The 24,805-nt window shown below is 40.0% G+C and overlaps 1 protein-coding gene across 4 annotated transcripts in view; it reads left to right on the forward strand.

Moving 5' to 3' along the window:
* SLC7A11 (solute carrier family 7 member 11) overlaps positions 1-24,805 on the forward strand; it is a 64,168-nt gene that overhangs the window by 13,141 nt on the left and 26,222 nt on the right. For all 4 annotated transcript variants that reach the window (XM_032685796.1, XM_032685798.1, XM_032685795.1 and 1 more), the window contains 3 exons: positions 6,810-6,935; positions 8,998-9,097; positions 12,429-12,473. In XM_032685796.1, the coding sequence (XP_032541687.1) occupies positions 6,810-6,935; positions 8,998-9,097; positions 12,429-12,473 (271 nt within the window). The remainder of the gene's footprint in view (positions 1-6,809; positions 6,936-8,997; positions 9,098-12,428; positions 12,474-24,805) is intronic.

Raw genomic sequence — 24,805 nt, forward strand, 5'->3', positions numbered from 1 at the left:
TGGCATTCAGCTGTGCTGGGAGGGGAGTGCAGAGTAGACCTGAGTAATTAGTAACAGATTGTTCCTTTCAATTTGCTCAGTGCACATAATAGAAACAAAAGGACTGGAAAAAGGAATTAAGACATGCAAAATGATCAAAGGGCCACAGGAGACCCTTTCAGTTTTGCACAATAATAGGTTCAGATGACTTTTTCTTTCTTTGGGGTAAGAAGTTCAATTGACATTGAAATTTCCAGTCTCCAGGTTACTGTGGCTTTTTGTAGGAACTCTCTTGATAAGTTTTCCCTTCTGCTAGGAGTATTAAAAAATCAGTATGTGACCGCATTTCTTTCTAACTTAATTATGCACAAACTATAGGTTTCATAGGAATAATTGAATTAAGGGCTTGAATTTTGAGGTCAATGACTTTTTACAGCTACATCTGTCTAAAACATTTCAGTGCAGGATAAGGGTGAAACAGATGTTCAGTAACAGTCAAGGTCACTGAGACAGAAGAAATGTTAAGTGAGGACTCCATCAAAACCTTTTGTTAAGCGCATGTGATTCAAGCACAACAGGTGAACAATTTGAAATATGTTTTTATTACTTTTAATTTTAGTGAAAAAGAGGTCATAGCATACTGCTCCTGTACAGAGTAGGTCTGTGGGATGAGCTGGCACTTCACTGAAAGAAGGGATTCTTGTAGAAAGCTTGCAATGGTGAATGGGACAAAGCTAAGGAAAACAGTGACATGGCAGACCGAGGTTTTATCTTTATTCTTTGCAGTACGCTCTACTGTGGAGTTTCATTTGTAGTAGTCGTAGAACTTCTGCTACACTTAATCTCAGTGTCTGACTGTTATCCTTGTATGGTAAGAATCAACTGTTGTGATGGTAATTGTTATGAATGTTTGGTATTGTGCATGTAGGCAGAGTGATAGGTAAGATTAAGGTGGTGAGCTGAACAGACACTTTGGAGCCCTGAAGATCTTATAATCCAATTTAATGGTGCCAAAAGTAGTGCTTGCTTCCACTGCAAATTTTAAGTTAATCAGAAAGTGAAATGACATGTCTTTTGTCTTCTTATCCAGGTCTGGTCCCTTCTCTCTCCTTGCCTGATGAGCACTTGTTGTGTATCTGTCTTTATTGCATGGGGGAAAGGCAGTGGGAAGCACCATTAAATTCTGTCCTTGGGTGAGACTTTGTTCTAATGTTTTAGTTTGTCATTTCTCGTTATATTAGAAAGGGCAGGGAGAGATTTTGAAAAATCTTCAGGTGATCCCCAATCCCAAATACAATCACTACTATCTAAACAATTTCTTACAGATATTTGTCTAAACTGGTTTTAAAGTCTGCAGTGTGGGAGTTTTTAAAGCCTCACATATTGTTGCAGCTCAGTTTTTTCCATCTTATCACAAGACAGCTTTTCTCTTTCCTTCTCCCCCTCCACCTAAACCTTCTTTTATGCATCTTAAGCCTATTATTAAAAGGTTGCCTGAGGTGGATGTGCCAGGATTGTGCTGGGGAGTGGCAAATACTATTGCTCCTCTACCAGCTGAGAAAAAATATTTCTCATAGTGGGGCTACAGCCCATTCTCCTCCCCATCATTCCCCCTCTGTGCCTCTACAGTGAAAAAGGAATGGTGATGCAGGGAAGATGTAGATCAAATGAGAGTTAAAATGGAACTGCTGGAAATGATGACCTTTAAAAAATTCCTTATTCTTGCTTTATTATTTATAGAAAAAGGCATATGCTGGGCACAAAACACCCCTCAAAACCATACCTGTTCAGAGCAATCTTGAACAATATGTAGAGGGAAATTTTCTGTTTCACAGTATGCTGCTTTCATTTTTCGTTGTCATTATTATGATTTTTTTTTTTAACAAAACCAACCAACCAACCAAAATGTCTAAACATTTCAGGATCTTGGTAGAGAGAAGGATACTTGTGTAGAGTCTCTTTTCAGGTGCCACAGCTTTCTGGACATCTAAAACAAAACCTGCCTGTTCTTCTCAAACGTAGAAATCACTTAAATTCACTTGGTGCTTCTTAAGCAAGTCTTCACGAGGAGGAAAAGTTAGGCAAATACTGGATGTGCATATCACAGTCTATCTGTCGATCTGACAGAAACTTTTTCTAAACTCAGTCAATTTTAACTGTACCTGAAAGAAGAGGAGACATCTCAAAGATTTTTATTACATCATGCATTTCATAGACTGTTAGAGTCATAGAGTGGTTTAGGTTCAAAGGGACATTAAAGATCACCTTGTCATGGGGAGGGACAACTTCCACTAGACCAGATTCCTCAAAGCCCCATCCAACCTGACCTTGAACACTTCCAGAGACAGGATATCTAATTACTACAATTTTTATGAAAATAAATGACGAGGTAGAGGAGAGAGAAGCTGGATGTGCCCCAGCACAGGGAAGGACAGCTGAAGAAAATGCAAGCAGGAGACCAACCCTTCTAACTGCCCAAATTTGCTCAAGTAGGACAAAACAGCCCCAGGACACAAAGCAAAAGGGATGTTGTCCACCTTTGTTCTGATGCTGAAGATAGTCTTTTTAGGAAAAAGAGTATGAAATTAATTTTTCTCTTTCAGTGAAAACTGGTAGACTGCTACATATTTATTGTTTCTTCCAATGAAGAAACGTCCTATCACTGTGCCTATCATTGCAAAGCATGGTGGCAGTGCAGAAATGCCTTTATTCATATGTTGCTTTATTTGTATCTTTGAATTCTTTTTCTAATGCTAAACTTAAATATAGTGGTAATAGGAAGGGAAAAATTGCACTGTGAAAGGTATTAAACTCTTCTATTGATATGTAACCTTAACACGTTAACTGAGCCTGTTCCAATCTTTCCACTTGGCCTCCGTATCAGAAAGCAAATAAAGAGGTTTCAGCTATTAAAAACTGTGAAACTGAAAGCTGATTGCCAACTCACACGTTTTTACGCTCACTTATGTGTATTTTAGGCATTTTATGTAGCAATAATGTATAATTTCCCCCTTTTTTATTTTTTTGGGGGGGTTGCCGAAGAACTCAAATATCCCCATTTTTGGCTGTTCGAGGTTAAGTTATGCTTGAAAACTGAGGTCAGCTGTACAGATCTATCAGTGCTTGCTGGCGAATGGTCCAGCCCCAAACTTTACAGGCATGTGTGTGAGTCTACAGTTAGTTACCTTTCTTTTTAACCCCATCATAGCAGATGTTACAGATGCCACTCTCTACCGCTGACAATTTTCAGACAAGCAGTTTAAGTTTAAACATCTCTTGGCTTGCAGGGATAGCAAAAACTGCTCTGATAGGTGCTTTTATGCCTCCTCTGACCTTTAATTGACGCATTAGGATCTGCAAATTGAGGGTATTATTTGCGTTTTTTAAATGCCTTGACCCTCAAAGTCTGACAGGTTAAGGCAGGGCAGTTTTCTTGGTCTCCTGCTGAGGCAATGGTATATATATTCTTGAAAAGTAGGCCAGGATGTAATGCTTACTGCTGCTTCTCCCATTAGATTTTGTTATCTATCTATAGCTGTGGCTGTGGGAAGGAGATTGTGAAAAGCAACATGATTGGTGTTACCATTGTGTTTGATTGTTCCTGAACCTCATTTTGTTCTCCTTCCATACTACTCTCGGTTAGCATCCATCTCGTTTTTAGCTAGGTGTTTAGTTTAAAGTAATTTTTTATGCTCCCCATGCAGTTGGTGGAGAAAGAGGGAAAGAGGCACTTCCTGAAGGCATCTCATCTTATCTGGGATAGGCATCTCAAAGAGGTGTTGTTATTCATCCTCTGGAGCTCTTTCTTCACTAAGGATGCAGCCACACTAGATGCTGGACTTCTAGTTAACAAAGTTAAACTTGAGTCCTCCTTTCACTGCCCTTTTCCTGGGAAACTGCTCCTTCCTTCTGATCGTTGCTGTGATCCTGTATCCAAGTGTCTACAATCAGTTTCTTTAAATATCTCCATCAGGCTTTATTCATAAATGAGGGGTGTTGAATGATGGCCATAGTCCCAAGATATAACGGGACTATGTATGGATCCTAGCACAGTTGTCATATTCTTTTCCTGCTTTTTAACAGCTTTCTTTGTGACTCTGCTTCCCTGTTGCCTTTCACTACTCAGTTGCTAACACAACTAGTCTGGTGCTGGTACATGATAGCAGTGTAAGCTCCACATTTCTAGGCAGCTGTTATGCACATAGAACCTTAAGACTAAATATTATATTATAGAATACTAAAAATATTATTAATAGTATATAATGAAAATGAATGTATTATATTTTTATATATTATATTTATATATATTTATATAGAGGACTGTAAATTCTTATACCATAATAGTTACAGTAAGATGAAATTCCAAAAAATATAAAACAGGTCTCAAATATTCTATGCACTTAAGTCTCAGCCTGCAACCCGAACTGATACTAGTGCAGTCCTCTAGCTCTGCAAGGGACTTAGTCCTATGGAGGACCATCTAAGGACATTTGCATCAAGGGAGTTTTAGTGATAGGACAAAGGGATATGGTTTTCAAACTGAAAAAAGGCTGGTTTAGATTAGATATTAGGAAGAAATTTTTATGACGAGGATAGTAAAATACTGGTGCATTTTGCCAGAGTTGTGGCTGACCCATCCCTGGAAGTGTTCAGGGCCAGGTTGGATGGAGCTCTGAGCAACCTGATCTAGTGAAAGGTGTCCTTGCTCGTGGCACAGGGCTTGGAACTACATGATCTTTATGATCCCTTCCAACCCAAACCATTCTATGATTCTGTGAAAACTAACAGCATGTGCGCAGGACTGACTGCAGGTGTAGCATCTCTTCAGTTTCCTGGTTAATGAAGGTCCTTGCAGTGTCCCTTTTGCTTTCACCATCTGATTAGAAAGCCTCAGATGAAATGTTTGACTGACTTGAACTCCTAGTTGGGGATGGAAGAGGTTTTAAACACAGGCTGCTCACAGGCTTCTTTTTCTTTCAAGCCAGTGTAGCTCTTACACAGATTTGATGTTTGTGATTTGTGTGTGGCTGGCCAGCAAAAAAGGTTATGAGTTTCCCTATGAGTTGACATTACTATTCCTACTGGTTCACTGTCCAGTGGCATTCTCATATGTGTATCAGGAAGGTGAAACCAATGCATTAGAAAGCCTGGAGGAGGTCTCTCTGAGAGCTGGATGCTCATGTTACCTACTCTGACCTGTGTAAGGTAACAGACTGATTGCTGCAGTCAGAACTCCAAGTAAGCTGGATATCAAATTGCAGATACTCTTACACAAAAAACTCCTCCTTGACATTTTCTTGTGTCTGGTCCATGCCTGGACTTCACCTTCTGGGCAAGAAATCTGTATCTGGTAAGATACAGAACTGATTAAAGATTTTGATCTTAAAGATCTTTATTTTGTGGAAAATATCATGCTAAATGATGTTGTGAGTTTATGTTGGCTTGCAAGTTCTTCATTTGAGAGTGGGGCTCTCTCTTTCCCAAATAAAACTTCCAGAAAAAGCCTTTTTTTTTTTTTCTTTCCTGGAAGTTTTATTTTATGAAAAATATCCAAAAAATACATTGGTATCTGGATTACTTGGAATTTTCTCCCTTTTCCATTGGACCAAAACTACTTTAAGTTTAAACTGAGAAGATTTTTTTATTATGTATTTTTAGCTTTGCCAGTGAACAGAAACCGTATAAAAGACTTGGGATAAATCAGTGGGGTTTGCTTCCAGAAAGCCTGTACTGTGCCAGATCTACAATGACAGCTCATACAAAGTAGCAGCTTGTGCTTTTATGCATCCCGAGATGTGTGATGTGGCTGATGATACAGACAAACTTGTGCTCTTGAGAGAGCTTGAAGTAGGGGAGGATTGAGATGAGGAGCTACTTCATTAGCTCCATACCACGGCAAGAAAGAGATGATGAGGGAACAGGCTTGATTACGTTTCCCTTTCCCTGAAGCAGAGGGGGAAAGGGGCTTTTTATCTAGTGAAATGGCTCCCATTTTATGTTCTTTAGGGAAAACTTATTGACTATGTTTTATCAGGGTAATTGTTTAAATAAACTAGAATAACTGGCCCTCAAATGATAAGACCTGTCAGTCAGTGCTGTAGTAAATGCAAGAAGATGCTGTTCCTGACCCAGAAGGAGACACAAACTGAGCAGGCAGGATGTAAAAACCCCTCTCACTTATCTCTCCACATGCTGGTGAGGTGCAGATCTGGGCTTTGTTTTCAAGAAGGAAAAGGTCTCTATTTCTTCATCAATTCCCGACAATGATGGGCACATCATTTGCACTCTGGCCCTCCTACATCTCTGGTGGTACAGCAAAAAGGAAGGAGAAAGTGTGGAAAAGAGCAGAGGCAAATAAGGTAGCAAGTGACAAATTTATGCCAGGTCTAAAGAAGGCTGAGAAAATTTAATATTATTATTAATTATTACTGTTTTGTGAAAAATGCAAATCTCAAACCAGCACGGACAAAGAAATCTGGAGTGACAAGCGTTGGGCAATTAATTTCTTTCATCCAAGGCAGGGTCCTGCCAGCCCATTGTCTACCAGAAGTTGACAGTTCTGGGTCAATGAAGCTGTAATTTGGTGTGAAGGGAGCCAGGCAGAGAAGGGACAGAGGGACGGTCCACACAGTGGGTCAGGTGGAGGGGCTCAGCTCAAGCCTTTCATGCGGCACATTGAAGTGGAATGGGAGAAGTAGGAGGATGACAGGAGAAGGTTATTGGGGTGTATTTCCTTTAATGCATCAGGATCTATTGCGTATGTGACCTCTCTGCTGGCAAAGAGTTTTGTGACAATTATTTCTTTCTGACTTTTCATTTTCCCCTCACAGCGCTGGTGATGGTCCTGAATAGCACAAGTGTCAGCTGGAGTGCCCGCATTCAGATGTTCCTTACCTTTTGCAAGCTTGTAGCAATTCTGATAATTATAGTCCCTGGAGTTATCCAGCTAATTAAAGGTATGAAATGAAAAGTAAATGCTTTTAAAGAGCTTTTATCTTTACCCTCCCCAGTCTTTCCCCACCTGCCTCCGCCAAATAATGCTTGTAGCAGCAAAGTCTCTTAATTAGTCTGTGCTTGCTTAACTGAGGCTCTGCTCTGTCATGTAATTGATTAGAAGTGGAACTACACTGGGGTGAACTGGTGTTTCCTTCAGCATGCCAATGAGTTCATTTCAATCAGACTCACTCTCAAATGAGCAAATGGACTGTTCTTCTCTGTAATTTGCCTTTGGCATGAACTTTGTGAAAGGGGCAGGATGGGTTTTAATGACAGATGGACATACGTACCTAGTCCAAGCAGAATGTCTCCTTTAATTGTGCTGGTCCCTAGTCATGGTACAGGATATATGGTGGGAAAAGGTCTCCGATTTCACAGAATCACACAGTCACAGAATGATTTGGGTTGGAAGGGACCTTAAAGACCATCTAGTTCCAACCCCTTTCCATCGGTGGAGATACCTTCTGCTAGACCAGGTTTCTCAAAGCCCCATTCAGCCTGGCCTTGAACACTTCCAGGACATCCACTGCTTCTCTGGACAAGCTGGTCCAGTGCCTCATGACCCTCACAGAGAAGAATTTCTTCCTAATATCTGTTTTAAACCTGCCCTTTTACAATTTAAAGCCATTCCCCCTTTTCCTGTCACTACATACCCTTATAAAGGTACTCTTTTCGCTGACAGATGCTCAGCTACCTGCAGAGACTTTTGCATTACAGCCCTCTCCACAGTTGGTGTGACATGGTGACAAGCCCCAGCTCACTCTCCTTAAAACAACTACACAGAGCACAAGCAGCTACTCAGTACAGAGGGGCAGAATAGGGAGCACTCTTTAATGAATTAGTGGCAGATTTTATCTAACAAAAACTGTCACAGTTGTTGGCTCTGTCCCTGGGGATGCTCTTCTCTGATGACTCACAAACCCATCTGAGTGAACAGCACAGCGTTGGTCTGTGCAGTGAGCTCGATTACTCAGGGACAGACAGCTGTGGTTAATAAAGACTCTGAAATAAAGGTTTTCCTGTGTAGCATTCTGCTGGTTCACTGTTTTTGTTTTCTTGTTTTCCACTTTCTCTCTGGCAGTTGCAACACATTACACATAAAATGGGCAGAATTTCTCTCCGTTCCCATCCACTCCACTTTTCCTTTGGAGCAGGTCAGGCCCAGGTTTGGTTGCAGTTGGATGCCCTGAAGTAGCACAGATAGTGTCCCTGATTCTCCACTGGGACCTTTCTGTGGCTGCTGCTTTTCTCTTAACCAAAAAGCCTCTGTTTCAGTGGGAAATTTCGGCCGAGCGCTCAGAAAAAACAGAGCAAAGGGTAGAGAATTTGACCCATTGCTAGTCTGAATGAATTCTGCTTCTTCCTACTCCATCTCTGTGGAGGATCATTGCTACGCAGAGAATTTGGGATATTTTAGGGATGTCTTACAAACCATAAACCAACTTGCAAATGAATAAGAGCATAGCATGGGTCTTACATATTTGCATTTGTATATATGTATATATATGATATATACAGGTAGTTCTTACTTGATGAAATATTAATACAGTATTAACTATCATGTGGTAGGAAGTAACTAAATTTTTCAATAGTAGAGATGTTTAATATTTTGGGTTTATTTATCTTATAAATGTTGCTTCTGAATGAAATGTCAGCAAAGTTACTTCTGATTAAAATGTTGAACAATTGAAATTTTCCACATCAAAAACTACAGAGCTTGTTCTGCTCTTTCTTGTTGATGTAAGTCATTGCTGGAAATGACAGAGTAGTGAATGTCATCAAGCTCAGAATGCTCTGAAACAAACTAATAGGTCAAATTCTGCTACGGACAGCACAAGCCTTTTACAGTTGCTGTCAGATTATGACTGCAAGGGTTGGGTCAGAAGTTAAGGTCAAGGGCAGAACTTGATGTCAGTGAACTGTAGGGTGATTAAATGTTCCAAGGTGTGATATATTTATTTGTTTAAAGTAGTAGGCGACCAAAGAGCTTATTTTTCAATATTCTTTTTGTTGATGTTGCAGGAGAAACACAGCACTTTAAAAATGCCTTTGCGGGGAATGATGCCAGTGTTTTGGGACTACCACTTGCTTTTTATTCAGGAATGTATGCCTATTCAGGCTGGTAAGTGGATGAAACTTATAAGTGTTTGTCCTGAAAACAAATACTAATGTGCTCTAAGAAAGACATTTATTTATATGAAGTGAGTAGCACATTGTACATCTTTTTAAGGGTAGTTCTCACCTCTGTTCCAGATGCTCAGTGATTTTTGTGCAAGCAGCTCTATAAAAGAAAGACTTTTCTTCTCCTTCAGATAAACATGCACTGAACATGAAAAAATCAGACCATAAAATTAAATTTTCTTTAAGTATTTAGATAAAAGGATAAAAGGAATAACGAAGATTTCATTTTTGTTGAACAAGTCAGTAATTACATGAAAAACAAATCTGTGATTCTGTTACAAAGTTGTGTGGCCCTCAGCTTTGCTTTGTAAAAGCGGTATTTGAAGAATAAGAAGCAAACTATGATAAGATCAGTATGGACCAAAAAACAGGGTAAAAAACTAGATTCTTATGCTTCTTGCTCTGAGAGAATTGAACCTCACTCGACAAAAAGTGCAACTGGCTTCCACAGAAGTGAAGTGTGATTGACTGTGAGCAAAGGCATGAGAATCCGCCTTCAGGTATCCTGTTCAGAACTTTCAAGTTATTTCTCTCTTTCCCCAGCAAAGTACACAGCAGCTGGTTTGAAAGGTGCTGCTGCTCTTCGAATCTACCTTTACAATTTATTCATGCCTGTGAGGGCTCCACATTGTGCAGTGCCAAAGGGCTTTTACAGCAGCAGTGTGGGGGAAAAAAAGGAGACTACAATGCACAGAGTGGGCTTATTTTGAGATAGCTTTGTCTGCAGGTCTTCCCTTTGCTTTCCATAGCCTCACAGGCAGCCAAGTTCTTTACCTCACACAAAAGGAGAGGGCTGAGAGATAAGGGGTTTATTTATTTAATTTGGAGGGACAATGGGCCGAGCATTGGAGTTCTCTGCCCCTCTGCAACTCCCTGGTTGCAGGAGGATTATAAACATGCACACTGAAGTATGATCAGAACTTTATATATTAAATGGCAGCAGGGGAGGAAACCCAAGAGAGTCCAAAGCCTTTATCTGGGATAGATATGTAAGAAAAGAGCCTGTCATTTTGAAGCCTCAAAGAAATAGAATTTATTATACGGACAATCTCTACTTTCTTCCCTCTCTCCCCTATAACCGCCTCTGTCCTCTCATATCTGTACATGTGATGGTTTTTCACGTTTAAAATATTAACCTAAGTGTATGTTTTTATATGAAAGCAATTTTAAAAGCTCTTTAATATTATTCAGAGTTTGATAGCTGTAGAATGTTGCAACAGAATAATAGTATTTTTGATGTTTCTTTCCCATTTCTTTCCATTTTCCACATAACGGTCCAAACCTCTGCAATAAAAATAATCTTTCTTTTTTTACTTTATACCTTCTGACTTTCATTTCAAGGTCCTTATTTGCCACTTATAAAAGAAATTAGCAGGAAAAAGACCTAATTTGGCTAGTGGTTCTTCCCAGCTGCCTATTTGTCTTTGTCACCAGCTCAAATTGATTACCTTGGAGCACAGAGGAGCAGACCATTAAGTGGAGTGTCAATACCCTTGCACTATCAGTTTCATGGGGCTAAATCAATACGATAAGCTGAATGTGAAGGAGTGTTGCAAGTGTTGGTGGCATGTCCCAGGATGCAGGCAGAATTTTATGCATAGCTTACAAGACTATTAGCTTTTAATGATACAGCTTTGAAGAAGAAAACAAAGGCAGTATCTCTTCTATTTGTGGATTCATCCTACCAAGAGCAAGCGTAGACTGTTGGGTATATAAAATGCTGGGTGAAAAAGGACAAGTGAAGAAAGGAATGCAAGGCAACATGTCTTTTCATCAGTAAAAGGACTGATGCTGGGCTGTCATAGAATCATAAAATCACAGAATGGTTTGGGTTGGAAGGGACCTTAAAGATCATCTAGTCCCACCCCCCTGCCATGGGCAGGGACCCTTCCCACTAGACCAGGTTGCTCAAAGCCCCATCCAGTCTAGACGGCCTTGAACATTGCCAAGGATGGGGTATCCACAACTTCTCTGGGCAACCTGTTCCAGTGCCTCACCACCTTCAACGTGAAGATTTTCTTCCATGTTTCTATTCTAAATTTCCCCTCTTTCAGTTTGAACCCATTACTCCTTGTCCTTTCACTACAGTTCGTGATCAAAATCACTTCTGTCTAGAGGCAGGACAAAGACCAGAAAGAAGTAGCTGAACATCTTACTTGTCAGAAGCCATCTCTCTTTTGAAGTATCCCAACCTCTTCTTTTGTGCTTTGTGCACTAGAAAGTTTAAAAACAAGTACTGAGGTTGTTGTATAAGGTGACAACTCTGGTTTTACAGAATTTCATGCTCAGTCACAAAATCACCTTTTTTAAAAACCGTGAGCCAGCACTAACTCATTCTGCTAACCCAGATCTGCTCCGAGACTTGTGATGGAGCAAAGCTTTCTGCCAGATCAGTTACCGTTTGTTTATTCACTGTAGCACTGTTGGCTCAGGTATCATTTGTCTTTCTATACAAGAGCACAAAGCCAGCATAAGCACTGTATTGACTGCCCTGTTTAATTAGCCAGGATCTGACTTTGTGCCTGTCTCCAAGCCAGGCGCAACTGTGATCCAGCGATGCACAGACCTAGTGTTAATAAATGCAGAACAGAGGGTTCAGTGACCTTGAGGCTTATGTTTGCTTTGTATGCAGGGCTGTGCCCGGTGAGTAGTTCCTATGAATTCCCATGCAGAGCTGTCTCTTGAGTGCTGCTGGAATACGACCAGAATGCAACCTGTGCTGGAGGTTGTGCAAGAGCATGCAGGGTTAGCAGCCTGGGTTTGTGATTCTATACAACAAACTAGCGTCAAAGTTCTTGTTTCAGAAGGGTTTCTTCCAGGGTTTTGTTTATTTTTATTGTTAAGAAGTCCTTGCTGAATACTCTGATGAGACTTTTCGCCAATATAACTTGAAATAGTAAAGGCTACAACCACAAGTGGAATATGAGGCTTGAGGGTGCGTGTGTGTGTGTCTGTGTGTGTGTATGGAATTAGAGTAAACCATAATCTGCCTAGAATGTCAAGGGAAAGAAAATAATTTAGTTCCACACTGACTTTACATAGCTTTTGTCTTTTTTTTTGTGCTTTGCTGTCTTTTCTGAAAATTCCCTTCCTGAGTGTGAGGATGAAGGAAGGTTAAATCTCACACTCTCCGTAATCCAAATATGGGTCTGCAAAGTCTACTGTCATTAATAGCTGTGCTTAACTAAAAGCATCTTCCTGATTCTTTGTGAAAGAAATATAGAATAAAAATCTACTAAGTCTTTATAATGTGTTTTATAATTCTTTTCTAGGTTTTACCTCAATTTTGTTACTGAAGAAGTGGAAAACCCTGAAAAGTATGTACCTAACGTTTTGCTTGACTTTTGAAAAACAGTCATAAAATTTAAAATGTTATAAAAGTAGTGATCTTCAGAAATTCTGCATGCTGGTCAAGCTTCTTGCTTTCCAGCAGATCTGGTATCTATTTGAATTACACCTGCTTGAAGATTTACTGGTTTTGGTCTGTTGTGACCTTGTTATGTATTCTGCTTTTATGTGCACAGAAAGCAGCAAACTAAGTAGATCTCCAGGGCTCCGGTTCTCCCCCTCAGGATACAAGTAACTATCAGTGGCTCCTTTCAGTGGAAGTTACTGGTATCCTGTCAGGGAAATCTTGCCCAAGAAACTTATCTGCTGCAATATTTGTCAGTTTTGCTGTGTTTAAATATTAATCAAATACTTAGTTCTACTTGTTTTAGATGTCTCAGAGATGCGGGATCTTGAATACACATAGCACAGCATCCGATCCAATTAAAACGAACAGGGGATATGAGTTGGAGTCTGTTTCAAACCCGAGATGAATAATCTCACAGCACCTGTCTGTAAAATATGGAAGGAAAAGTTGTCCTGTTAGGGAGAATTTGATTTGTCCTGTCTATTTTGGTAGGTATGTTTTGGTACATGGGGACAGTAATAAAAAAATCTATTAACCTTTTCTAAAAATTACAGAAAATATGCCTTGTCAAATAAATTTGTTTTCTTTGAGGAAATTAACAATTTACTTGATCAAAAATTAATGGCTAAATATAATTTTCTTAGGTTTTTAAAATAAGACAGCTGGCTGGGTACCAAATAACTTATTGTTTAAAAGAACCCCCAGCACTGTACACTCAGATAATATGAACCCAAGACGTGTAGAGAAAGAAAACCCCAAACAGCCACTGACTGGGAGCATGCAGAAGGTTTTTTGTTGGTTTCTTCAAAGTCTGAACCAAACCTGATGCTGTTTCATTGCAAGGAAATTGATGATAAAACATGAGGATGGCATGAAAACTGGCAGATTTCCATTGTTTCGGTGTCTTTGAGGTGTCTTGGGTGTTAGCAGGATCTTTAATATGATCAGAATATGTAGAATGAGGACTGTATGACTGGAAGCTGAAACCAGACAAATGCAGGTAGAAAATACAGTACTAGTATTTATGACTAATCATTAGCACAGATACCTATGGGTGCAAATGGGTTTTTCCTTGTTAGTCTTCAGTTCTGACAAAACACTTTTTTTTAAAACTAAGCACCCCTTGAAGCATAATGTATCAGAAAAGTCATGTGGGTTCAATTTTAAGTTGGTTTTTTTTCATTGCAACTGGGATGTGAGGGAAGACGACTGTGTCTTTTCTGTCTTAGGAGAGCTTCCAGGTTACTCCAAGTTACTCTTGAAGTTATTTGTGCTGCTAGTGAGGATGTAGTACTGGAGGACAAATCACATAACCTGGCTGGTTTGGTGTATTCCAGGATGGCTCTGGAAAAAAACCCAGCTCAATGCTACATGTGCAGTGTTATCACAAAGCTGTTAAAGCTTGCCTTTATCATTCTTCTTCTTGGGGTTGCACTTGGAGAGGATAAGGAAGATGCCCAGTATTTACAATCTCCATACAAATGTACAATATAGAATAGAAAAGATCAAGATTTTAAACATTGCTAAGTAAGTGGCAGGTGATAGCAGGGCAAATGGATTGCTACAGGCTGTGCTGGCAGAGACCTCTGCACCACCTGTAAATGGGGATTCTGGAGTCCCTTAATCTGAAACAAGCGATTAAATGACAGTTGGAACAGTTTTTTTATCTGGTTGCCACCTATGAATGGATCTGTTGGAAAGATGTCCTGCTGAGCCGGGGTCTCCTCCACCACTGTTCCCAAAGCTATAGGGCAAGGGAATAGTGTAGATTAATCCCAGTGGCAACTGTCTCAGCTCCCACCAAACTCAGTGCAAATGTGAGGTGAGCTACTAATCACTCTGCTGTCGTAGGCATTTATTAGGACTCAGGTGCTTTTTTTTTTTTTAATTTATCTTTTTAACCTAAAATGCTGTCTTTCCTTTCATTCTTGCTGTGTTAAAGGTTGCACTAAGCAACCTGGTCTAATGGAAGGTGTCCCTACACATGGCAGGGGGCTTGGAAATACTACTTCAAGGTCCCTTCCAACCCAAACCATTCTATGATTCTGTTGTATAGCGCTGCTGTGGAGGTACGATGTAGCTGTTTTTAAAAGGGAAGAGGGAAGTACAGGCTTGAACCACTTAGAGCCTGTAACAGCTCCAGGTGTGCAATTTGCAGTGTTTGCCAATGTTTAGGGATGCAAATTACTTACAGCAACAGAGGTGAGCACGGTGAAGTCTTCTGCCCTGCACCTGCCAAAGTAAATATTTGACTGAGGATCAGTCACAGCTCTGTATTTGCAGGTGTGTGGCAGCTTTGGAAGTAACTGAGATGAATGATCAGCTCCATCCCCATGTCAACCAGCCTGCTTCAAACCTGCAGTGAATGTAGCAGAGGAGTTATGGGGAGGACAGTACAGTTTACAGCAGAAGGAAGGCAGGAATGCTCTAGCAGAGAATAGGGTTAGGGCTTTGCACAACCTGGTCTAGTGGAAGGTATCCTGGCCTATGGCAGGGATATTGGAACTAGATGGTCTTTAAGGGCCCTTCCAACCCAAATCATTCTATGATTCCTTGGAGCTGGGCCCTAGAATATATCCTGAAATAATCTACTTTTAGACATTAAAGTTTTCCAGCCAGGGATTACATTTCTTCCTGTGGTGTACTGCACCTGGAAAACCTGCTGGCGTACATTGGGAATGCAGAAGAGGGGCAGGGAAGGGGGAATGCTTGTGCCCTTGCCCAGCTGACAGCCCCCTTTATGCTCCAACAGAGTGGCTGTTTGTAGGGGCAGAAGGGGCTTTGGAGGCTGTGGGAGTCTGTGGAGGTGCAGTAGCCTGTCCTGGGTGCAATAAATTGCAGACTTGGGTCTATAAGTAGGATGAATACCACGGGCCTGAGGCACTGGGATGGTGATATGAAACCCTAGATAGAGAGAGCTGGCACAGAGACACTGGAAATGAACCAAGCGGGGAGGAAGCGCCCTTTAAATTATAGAAGGGAGAATAGAAAGACTTTAAAAAAAATCTCAGAGTGAATGCCATAACTTTCTGAACAGAGTTTTGGAAGTAGTGTTGAATTCTCACTTTGGAAATGCCACAGTTCCTTCTTTTGTATAAAGACATTATTATAACCCCATTATCATAAGATGTAAAAATAGCTGTTTCCATCTCCTGCTAAACCCCCTTTTGATGTCTCATTTTTAAACCTGAACTCATTTCTTTATTCCTCTTTGTTCAAGTGCTCCCCTCCTGCAGCATTAGTAGGACCTGAAGCAACATGAAGTTAATGTTTATTTTACAGGGAGTTGTGGTTGCAGTGTTCACTGCTTTAATGTTCAATTTTTTAAAAGAACCTCTAATAATTTTATTATCAAGAATATGTGGAACAACACTGATGTGTAACAAGAAATTTCTTTTGCATTTTTTGAAAACTATGCTTTGCATATGCGTGCTGGCTCAATAGCAGTTGTTGTTTGAAATGAAATAACTAAATAATCCTTGGAGCAGCACTTCACCTAAAGAAACTTGTGCAGCCATATCACGTGCACCTTTGATCTTTTTGATTTTCTTGCATCATAAGGATCAGCCCTATACAAACTGAGATCTTATTGTATTGTCTAAATAATAAGTGAATGAAGGAACAGCTGGGTCTCTGAGAGAGAATTTGTCACCTGAAAATTGACAGGAGCCGTGTTGTCTGGAGCAGTAAATTTAGAGGACAGGAAATCAAGCGTGTTGAACTTTCAAACTCATTTCTTATACATAGTCTTTGAGCTCATCTGTATTCTTGAGCACCCACTATGTACTCTCAAGAAACAGACCCAAGTTTTTTCAATCAAGACCCTAAAAGCAGCTCATGCCCAAACAGCACTTCCCTCCTCCCTTCCCAAGCTGAGCAGAGACCAGGATCAGTGCTCTAGTTAGTGAAGAATTTTGACTGTCTCCAGATGAGAAAACAGCAGAGGAGTGTTTTCATATTACAGCAACATCTTCAGAGCCTTGTCAGAGCCAGGGCCAGATTGTGTCAGATGCTGGCCAAAGAGAATCCAGCTTTAAAGAAATAGTGCTGCATTCTCACTATGAGCAGATGATCAGCCTGAACACTTCAAGGAATGAAGGTTAGACTCTTGTTGGAAGAGAGATAAAAAATTATTTCACTTTAAGGGGAAGGAAACTAAGACTCAAATTCCTTAATGATTTCAAGGCAGTCTGTGATTGAGTGAGCAACTAGAGAGAGGTATTAATTTACAGCCCTTGTTTAGCTCAATCACATTATTTCTTTGGCAGTGTAAGTTTCTGTTAGTGTTGCTGAATCTAGGAAATATTTTTCATTTAGTGGTCTTCAGTGTCAGTGGTACAAAAGTTTCAAAGGATGTGGATTCTGAAAACATTTTACTACACAGATTACTTTGCAGTTGAAATTAAGTATAGCTGCTATTTGGCATAATCCTTTCTTTTTACTCTATTTTTTCCGTTTTTTCTCCCCTGTTATCGAACCATTTTATTTGCAAATATTCTATTTCTGTTTGTAAAATAACTTGGGTCTAGCCCAGGCAATCTATCATTGTTTAAAAATTTACACAGTGCAAAGAACATATTATTGAGATGTATAGTGTTTATAAGTCTGGTCTCAGATTGATAAATCATGTCTTGAGCTGTTGAAAAGCCAAGAAATTAATTGCTTTGCTATGACCTTGGGGTCTGAGATTAGTCAGTTTGTCTATTAGATTTTTCCAGTGTTCTTCTCACTTCATTTATTCCTTCTTTTCTAAGGAACTGAGAAACAGTAGATGTATAGCAAGTCACCAAGGCTTGATGTCATCAGACATTTTGTAAAATCAGGATATCAAAATGTTTTATGTAATCTGCTTTTATATTGGTTTTAAATAATGTGAATGTCATTTCTAATTAATCTAATGTGTACCACCCATTTGTTCTAATTATAGTTTAAAGTCCACTTTGCATCTATGAGGACTGAGTGAGAGAAATGTGGTATTAGAAGTGTTTCTTTCAGGATATCTAAGCATTATAGACATGCAGATGGATGGGAGGGGAATGGTGACTATGATGCTACAGCTCTTCCAGCTCCCTTGTTCTTGTAGCCATCTGATTTTTGGCACTTCACATTAGAATGCAGCCCCCTTCCAAAATCCATCAGAAACATGAATTGCACTGTCACTCACTGCCAATCTACCCCCTCATTTGGGGTCAGATTCCAAGTAATCAAAAAACAGTAAAAAATATTTTCAGTGTTAATTGAGAGAATGCAAACCTTTGCCATTTCTGCCTCTTTGTTGCTTCTTTCTTTTTTTTTATTTTATAATTTAATGACAAGATTTACTCTGAAGAGGAATATTAATATTGATATCAGTAGTCTTAGGCACTAGAAAGGTTTATCTACCTTGAGTTTGAAATCTTTCTTGCGTTATTATACTGCACTTATTCATAAAAGATACATTTGACTCCATTTTCTTCATGTCAGCCTACAGTGCCAAATATTCAGTGCAGCAGTTACAGGATTACATTTTGATATTTTATCTGCAGATAATCAAATGAAACAAATGCTAATCTTTCCAGTATTTTTCAAAGCCCATTTGCTCATGTGAATTCATCAGATTACCTTAAAGGGAAAGCCAGGTCATTTAAGTGAGAGACAAGTGAATTGAGTGAGTTTTCCCTCCATATATTATTTGTGTCTTGGGTTATTTTTGTATTTGAATAATTATTCTTCATCATAAAATGATGATATTCTAATTAGCTTCCTCCCAGCTATTTTTATGTTGCTTTAAGAAGTCTTATTCCTTCTAAATTTTACTGTATCTTAACAGCATAACAGTCTGCCTAAATTTCCTCAGTTATCTGTGAAATATCTCAGATGAGGTGTCCAAACACTGGTGAATTCAACATCACTTTCTATGGTTTGTTTGTGCCCCGTGTAAGGGATAAAATCATGTTTTCAAATCTATAAAATCCTTTAATGGGGAGGTGAATCTGCCAAGTAAAGAAAACAAAGTAATTTACTTGCTCAAATGTACTTACGCAAAACCAAGCATGGGGTTTGCTATTTGTAAAATGTACAAAAAGCATTTAATTAAGAATATAATTCCATAGTATTTGTGTGTGTTTGAGGGGGACAAATAGACAATTACTAGCTCAGGGGAGCTGACTCACCAGTATGAAACTGTTCTCGATAAAATGAACTTTACTTTTGCTCTCTCACTGACTTTATTAACTCCTTGCTGTTTGCATGTCTCACGTCTTCAGCTCATTCATTACCTTTTTTTTAGAAATTACTAATAATTAATTTCTGAAACTAAGTATTTCAGTCTTGGATGCATGTTTTTTGATGGGTTCAGATTTCTGAAATCTCAGCATGGGAACTAATTTTTTCCCCTTCATAAATTTATTTTTTTTTTAGTTCTTGATGGAAGTTGTAAATTCTCTTATGAACGGGTTCTGAGTTGCTTTGCCTTTATTTATAGTCTCTTTTCACTCTTAGTTTGGGAGATTTTAATTGTCCTATAGTTTGGTACACAGGGGTTTCCCAAACTCTGTTGCTTAAAGACCATGGGTATAACTTCAGACTGACAAAACATTATGTGGGAGGCAATACAAGGTGTTATCAACGACATGATATGCTTCATAAATACAACTTGCTAGTAAGAAAAAGTAATTATTACTTAATTTTGCACCACATCTCAGCTAATATTTGGTGGTGATTTGAGGCAACTTGGATTCAAAATCTGTTGCAAAACTGGGGAGCTGGAGCAGGTAGTGGTGGAGAGAGGAGAAACACTAAAAATAGAGTCATAGAATGGTTTGGGTTTGAAGAGACATAAAAGATCATCTAGTTTTGACCCCGTACCACAAGCAGGAACACATTCCCCTAGACCAGGCTGCTCAGGGCCCCATGCAACCTGGCCTTGAACACTCCTGAGTTCTGGCTCCAACTTACTCTCTCATCACTCTCCATCCCATCCACCATAAGATGTGCCATAAATGCCCTAATCTTGACAATCTGTTGGTTGTGCCAAGAAATGATACATTTAAGCGAGCCACATCTGAGACATGCAGACAATTCAAGGGGTACAACTTGCTTGTGAGCCATAATTGGAGTTTGTCTGTGATAGGAATTGGTGAAGGTCATTGAATTAACAAAATATTTCCAACCAGATGGAGCAAAGAACAGAAACTGTGTTAGCAGCTTGAGTTAAAATGGGAAAAGGGTCAGAATGGAATTTGAAAATGCTAACCCAAGTTAAAATCCAAGTAATTTGTTGCCTTTTTTTTTTTTTTGCTAACTTCAATTATATCAAACTGGATTTTTGGATTTAATAATGTGGATTATCCTGTCCTCCTGTAGTGGAGACTTTTCTTTGGCACTGCAATTTTTAAGAGTTCCAACATTGTAGCTACCATATGTAATATCTCATAATTAACTGAGGATGCAGATTCAGTCCTTCTGTTCTTGTTTTTGTCACTCTCGGCTGTTGAACACAGATTCCTCCTACCACACCTGGGTGTCCCTTGCTCCACAGGTGCAGTGGGTCCTGCTCAACAGCAGTTCTGTGTCACAAGAGAGAGGAAACAGAGAGAGCACAGCTGGAAAGCACAGCAGTTTGAGACTGGAGTGATCCAGATGTATGCAGAAAGACACTCTGCGAACCTGAATCCCCTGCCTTGTCTTTGACAGAGGCACTTTGTGTCTGAGCAGTGCTCTGAATTCACCAGAGCAATAGATGCAGACAGCAGAGGGGCTGGGAAGATGACTCACTGCATGAATTCACCTGTCATCTGGAATAGGGATCACAGAGACCAAAGGCTTCAGCAGCAGGGAGAACAAAAGGGCTGCAGATTTCATTGGGCACTATTCCTTTTCCTTACCTTCGCAGAGTCAGAGGCAGCTGCTGTGTGTGCTTACTGCTTTCCAGAGGCTGCAATGTTTTACTTATGCATTTAGTTAGGGACTGACTTAGTGGATACAATCTACAGGAATTTGTATGTGACACACATTCATCACATATTATTATTTCTTTTTTCTTCTCCCTTGTGCAGTTGCCTTTTTTAATTTTCTCCTACTCCATGGGTGTTTTTTGTGTTTATATCAGTACTGAGTCCTCTGGTGCTATTCTACACCATGAGAGAGACAAGAGATGACCCTCGGGTGCAGTTTTCAGGCACCAGTATCTTTGTCATTGGCAGCTGCTTTCTAAACACCAATTTAGCATTTGAATTAGTTCGGCTGCCTCCCAGTCTTTCTATCTCCTGTTTTCACTTTATTATCTTTCTATTTTAATGTTAAAAAAAAAAAAAAGTGATGTTCTGTTTAGAAATTGAGTGTTATGAAGAGCTACCCGTGACAGGGCTTAAACTGATATGCCAGTCAATATATGTAAATTAGAAAAGAGACTGATGTAATCTATAGTGTGTGTAAAGATTTCGAAGATGTACCTTGGTCATTAATTAGGACAATAAGGATGTCTTATAAAATTGCAGTTGAGAAGACTAATAATTCACTATCGAATGAAGCAAGGCAAGGTCACTTGTATAATTACCTGTTCTAACATTTATATTCCTTGTATGAAATGCTCCTACTCACATAAAAGTCAAGCTGATGGCCCCAGAAATATTCAGGACTAGGAAATGCAGATTTCTTAACGAAGCTTTGAGGGTATACTAAAGAAACCCTGTAGTTTCTTTTTTATGTATTCGTTTGATTTTTCTGGACTGAATTATTATTTCATACAGTCAAAGTTAACTTACAGCACATGCCTGGCATGGGTGCTTGAGAAGAGTGAGTGGAAAAATGGAAGAACAAAAATGAATGTTATAGGTGTTGGGTAGATACAATATTGCTGTGCTAGATTTTAGCTGTGGATATGTGTATGGAAATAATAGTGCTGTCTTTACTCTTTTTTTCCTAATTGTCTGATATAGAATCTGATTCTAATTCTTTTTATGTCTCACAAATGTAGTAAGGATACCACCAAGATGTTAGTACAGAAATCAGGAAGGTAGTCAGCTACCTGAAAAAATCAAAGATATTCAGCAAACATAGGTGGAGGATGGAAGGAAAAAGAAAAATTGCAAGGGCAGACTGTAATACAATAGTGATATATGCCAGGACACAGGGTTAGTAGTGGTTTTGTGCCTGTGTGTGCTGTTGGGAGGGAGGACAGTAAGGCAGGGTGGGAGGGCAGGCTGCCTGCATGATTGTCTCCCCACTAAGGCAGCATCTACTTTAGGGTAAAACTTCAGAAGCTATTGCTTCAAAATGTTTGTTTCTGTTTATGTAGACTCTGTGGTTTAAGATAAAAAGGACCAACTTGAAATGGAAATAACTGAATGAATTCCTTCAGAATTCTGGAGATGCTTGAAACTTTTTGAAGATTATTTGTTAAAACTATTAGATAGTTGTAAAAATGCATTGTTTGGGCAGGATCTCACTGCAGGAGAATGGGTGGGAGAGGTTCCTGCAGACTCACTGGATGAGTGGACATGCAGGCTGCCATGGTGCTTGGCCTTACTTCTTCTTTTATCCAAGGCCAGTGGAAAAAGGGGATCTGGGCTAATCTCTTCTGCAGAGGATGAGGATTGAACAGCCTGATCTAGGGAAAGGTATCCTTGCCCATGGCAGGGGTTTGGAACTAGATGGTCTTTAAGGTCCTGTCCAACCCAAACCATTCTATGGTTCTATGATTTCAGTCTTTTGATTTTTGTAAGTGACTGCTTTTGTCAATTTAACAGTGACAATGAAAGGCATCATGGCCTGTATGGGTGAAGTTATTGCTTGCAGTGTACACGGAAGGCAAACATCTACATGAAAGTGGACACTTGAGACAAACCCTCAAACAGGGTTTCCTCTCTCAAGCCTGTGGCACCTCCTTTGAGGAAGCAAAGTCCAGGGAACTCAACTGGAGCATCCTGCCCTCCTCCCTCCCCCAGAGCGTTGAAGGTGTCTCCCCAGGGTGCCAGGACTCCACAGGTTTGCAGGAACTGTGGCTGACTGCCACAGAGTGTCCTGGAGCACCCCTGTCTCAGAGTGTCAGAGAGCTTTGGTGGCTCCAAGGTGTAAGGATGTGATAAGCCCACGTGGTGGCCCCGTCTGTCCCTGTGGTGGGTGTTTGGTTTGTGGTGCACAGCATTGCGTCACCGCAGAGCTCATTGCTCCTTTCCAACCCTCAGTGCTCAGTTTGTTTGCTGATGTGATAACCTGTTGAGTGTAAGGCGTGTTTGCTTTCCTTTTGCTGTTTTTTTTTTTAAATTTTATTTTATTTTTTGTCATTTTCTGTTTGTTTATGTGAATCATGGTTACTATGAATCAGCTCCGCTAAGGAAGTAAAACAAATGTTTATCCACAGTCTCCCCTGGGGTTGCTGGCAAAATCCTAATCTGCTTTACCAGCAGGGTAATGTAATGTAACACAAAACAGTGTAACCTTCGAAGTTTCCATTGCTCTGCATTTTCCTTCATTTTCACCAGCTAAAACATATGAAAGACTGTTATAACATCTATTTCTGTTGCACTGAGGGACGTAGCAGTACCTGTACGGAAGGATGACAGTATCTTCTTTATGGGAAGCCTAAGCAGCTCAGCAGAATATTCATTGCAGGAATAAAAATCTCTTGCAAGACTGATGTACTGCTGAAGGTCCAGAGCTGTAAAACAGACTGTATTTTACTGGAGAGATGACGGGTCTCTCGGGGCTAGGCAGCTCTTCTCTTGGCCACAGCGAAGGTCCCATTTGACATTTTCATTCTCTTTTGGTGATTCATTAGGAGATGGCCTGGCTGAAATTGCTGGAGGAGACGTGAGACAGCAGTGTATTAGTGGTAGATAGAAAGATGAGTAAATTCACCAGATCAGTTATAACCAGATGAGACAAACCCAAAATTGTGTCAGTAGAGTTCAGATAAATGTCTATCTCTGTGCTTAGAATGTTAGCCACCACGCTGAGTCCTTTGGGCCAAACGTACCGGGCCAAAACAGCAAACGTTTTGTCTGCGTAAGACTTACTGGCTCAGGAAGCAGTTTTTCATTTAACTATGGTGCATTGCCTCTTTGTATGCCGATGCAATGCCTGAAAGCCTTGATTGTACTCGCTGGTAACTGGCATCAGACCATTCTTTGGGCTGACAGCTGGGTAAAGGTGACAAGTCCACGTGAGGTGGTTCAGAGCAGTCACTGCAGCTCCCTCACAGCCTCCACGTCTATCACCTTGGGTCCTGGGGGTGTTACACTCTTTGTGAAAGCAAGCAAATGTGGTTTATACAGCTTCTAGTGTGGGTGGAGACAAACCTCTCCTGGGTTTTTTCTTTCCCGCTTTAAAACTGGAGCCTGGTTTCCTCTGACACGTGTGCTTTGATTTCTGTATTTACCCAACAGCATTAGCTCTTGTGGAGGTGACTCAAAGCACTCACCTTAATGTTTTGGTCTGAGATTTAAATCTGTGTTTCAAATAGCACTGAAATCTCACTGTAAAACCCAGTCAAAGCCAAGAAATCCCATATGGAATTGCAGGGGTGTAGATCAGCCTTTGCTTATGGGTACTGTCACTGTTGGCTACAGCCTGTGTATAGAAAAAGGGGTCTCACAGACATTTCTCCTGTTATTTGTAAAAGCAAGCCAACCCCCACTACCTATGGGTATATATATGACAGAGATGGCTAGTTTAATTCACTGTGTGGTGTTCTGATCTGTACTGAAGTGCATCCTTTCCTGGATCCAGAAGAGGATGAGCCTATTTTTCCACCTTTTATTTCCTTTTCCCTTTAACGCTGAGCCTCAAAAATGAGAAAGAGCAGGGTGCTAAGGTTGTGTTAGGTAAGCATGATGTTAGATCAGAGCAGGTAGCAGTATCTTGCTTACCATTAACAGTAGCTTTTTATTACAGCACCATCTAAAACTGCTATAGGCTGATGCTGGCACCCTCTGACAGAGGTGGTGAGATAACAGACAGAAAGACAGACAGCATTTTTTAGTGGTATAATATACAGAATGGGAGAATAAAATACAAATAAAGCAATGGGCAACTAAAATTGCAAGGGTAGTATGCTCTTTATTGCACTCATGCACATCAGATTGGAGTTTTATAACTGCACAAACGATTGCTAACACATGCCATGTCATCATGAATACTTGTTCTTTAGAACAGCACAGTCAAAATGCCAATAGCAATGGTATTATCATACACAAGGAAACGAATATCTTCCACTTGGTTCAGCCAGCAGAATAACTTACTCAACTCTGACAC

Source organism: Chiroxiphia lanceolata, chromosome 4 (genome assembly GCF_009829145.1).
Source record: "Chiroxiphia lanceolata isolate bChiLan1 chromosome 4, bChiLan1.pri, whole genome shotgun sequence".
Classification (NCBI taxonomy): Eukaryota; Metazoa; Chordata; class Aves; order Passeriformes; family Pipridae; genus Chiroxiphia; species Chiroxiphia lanceolata.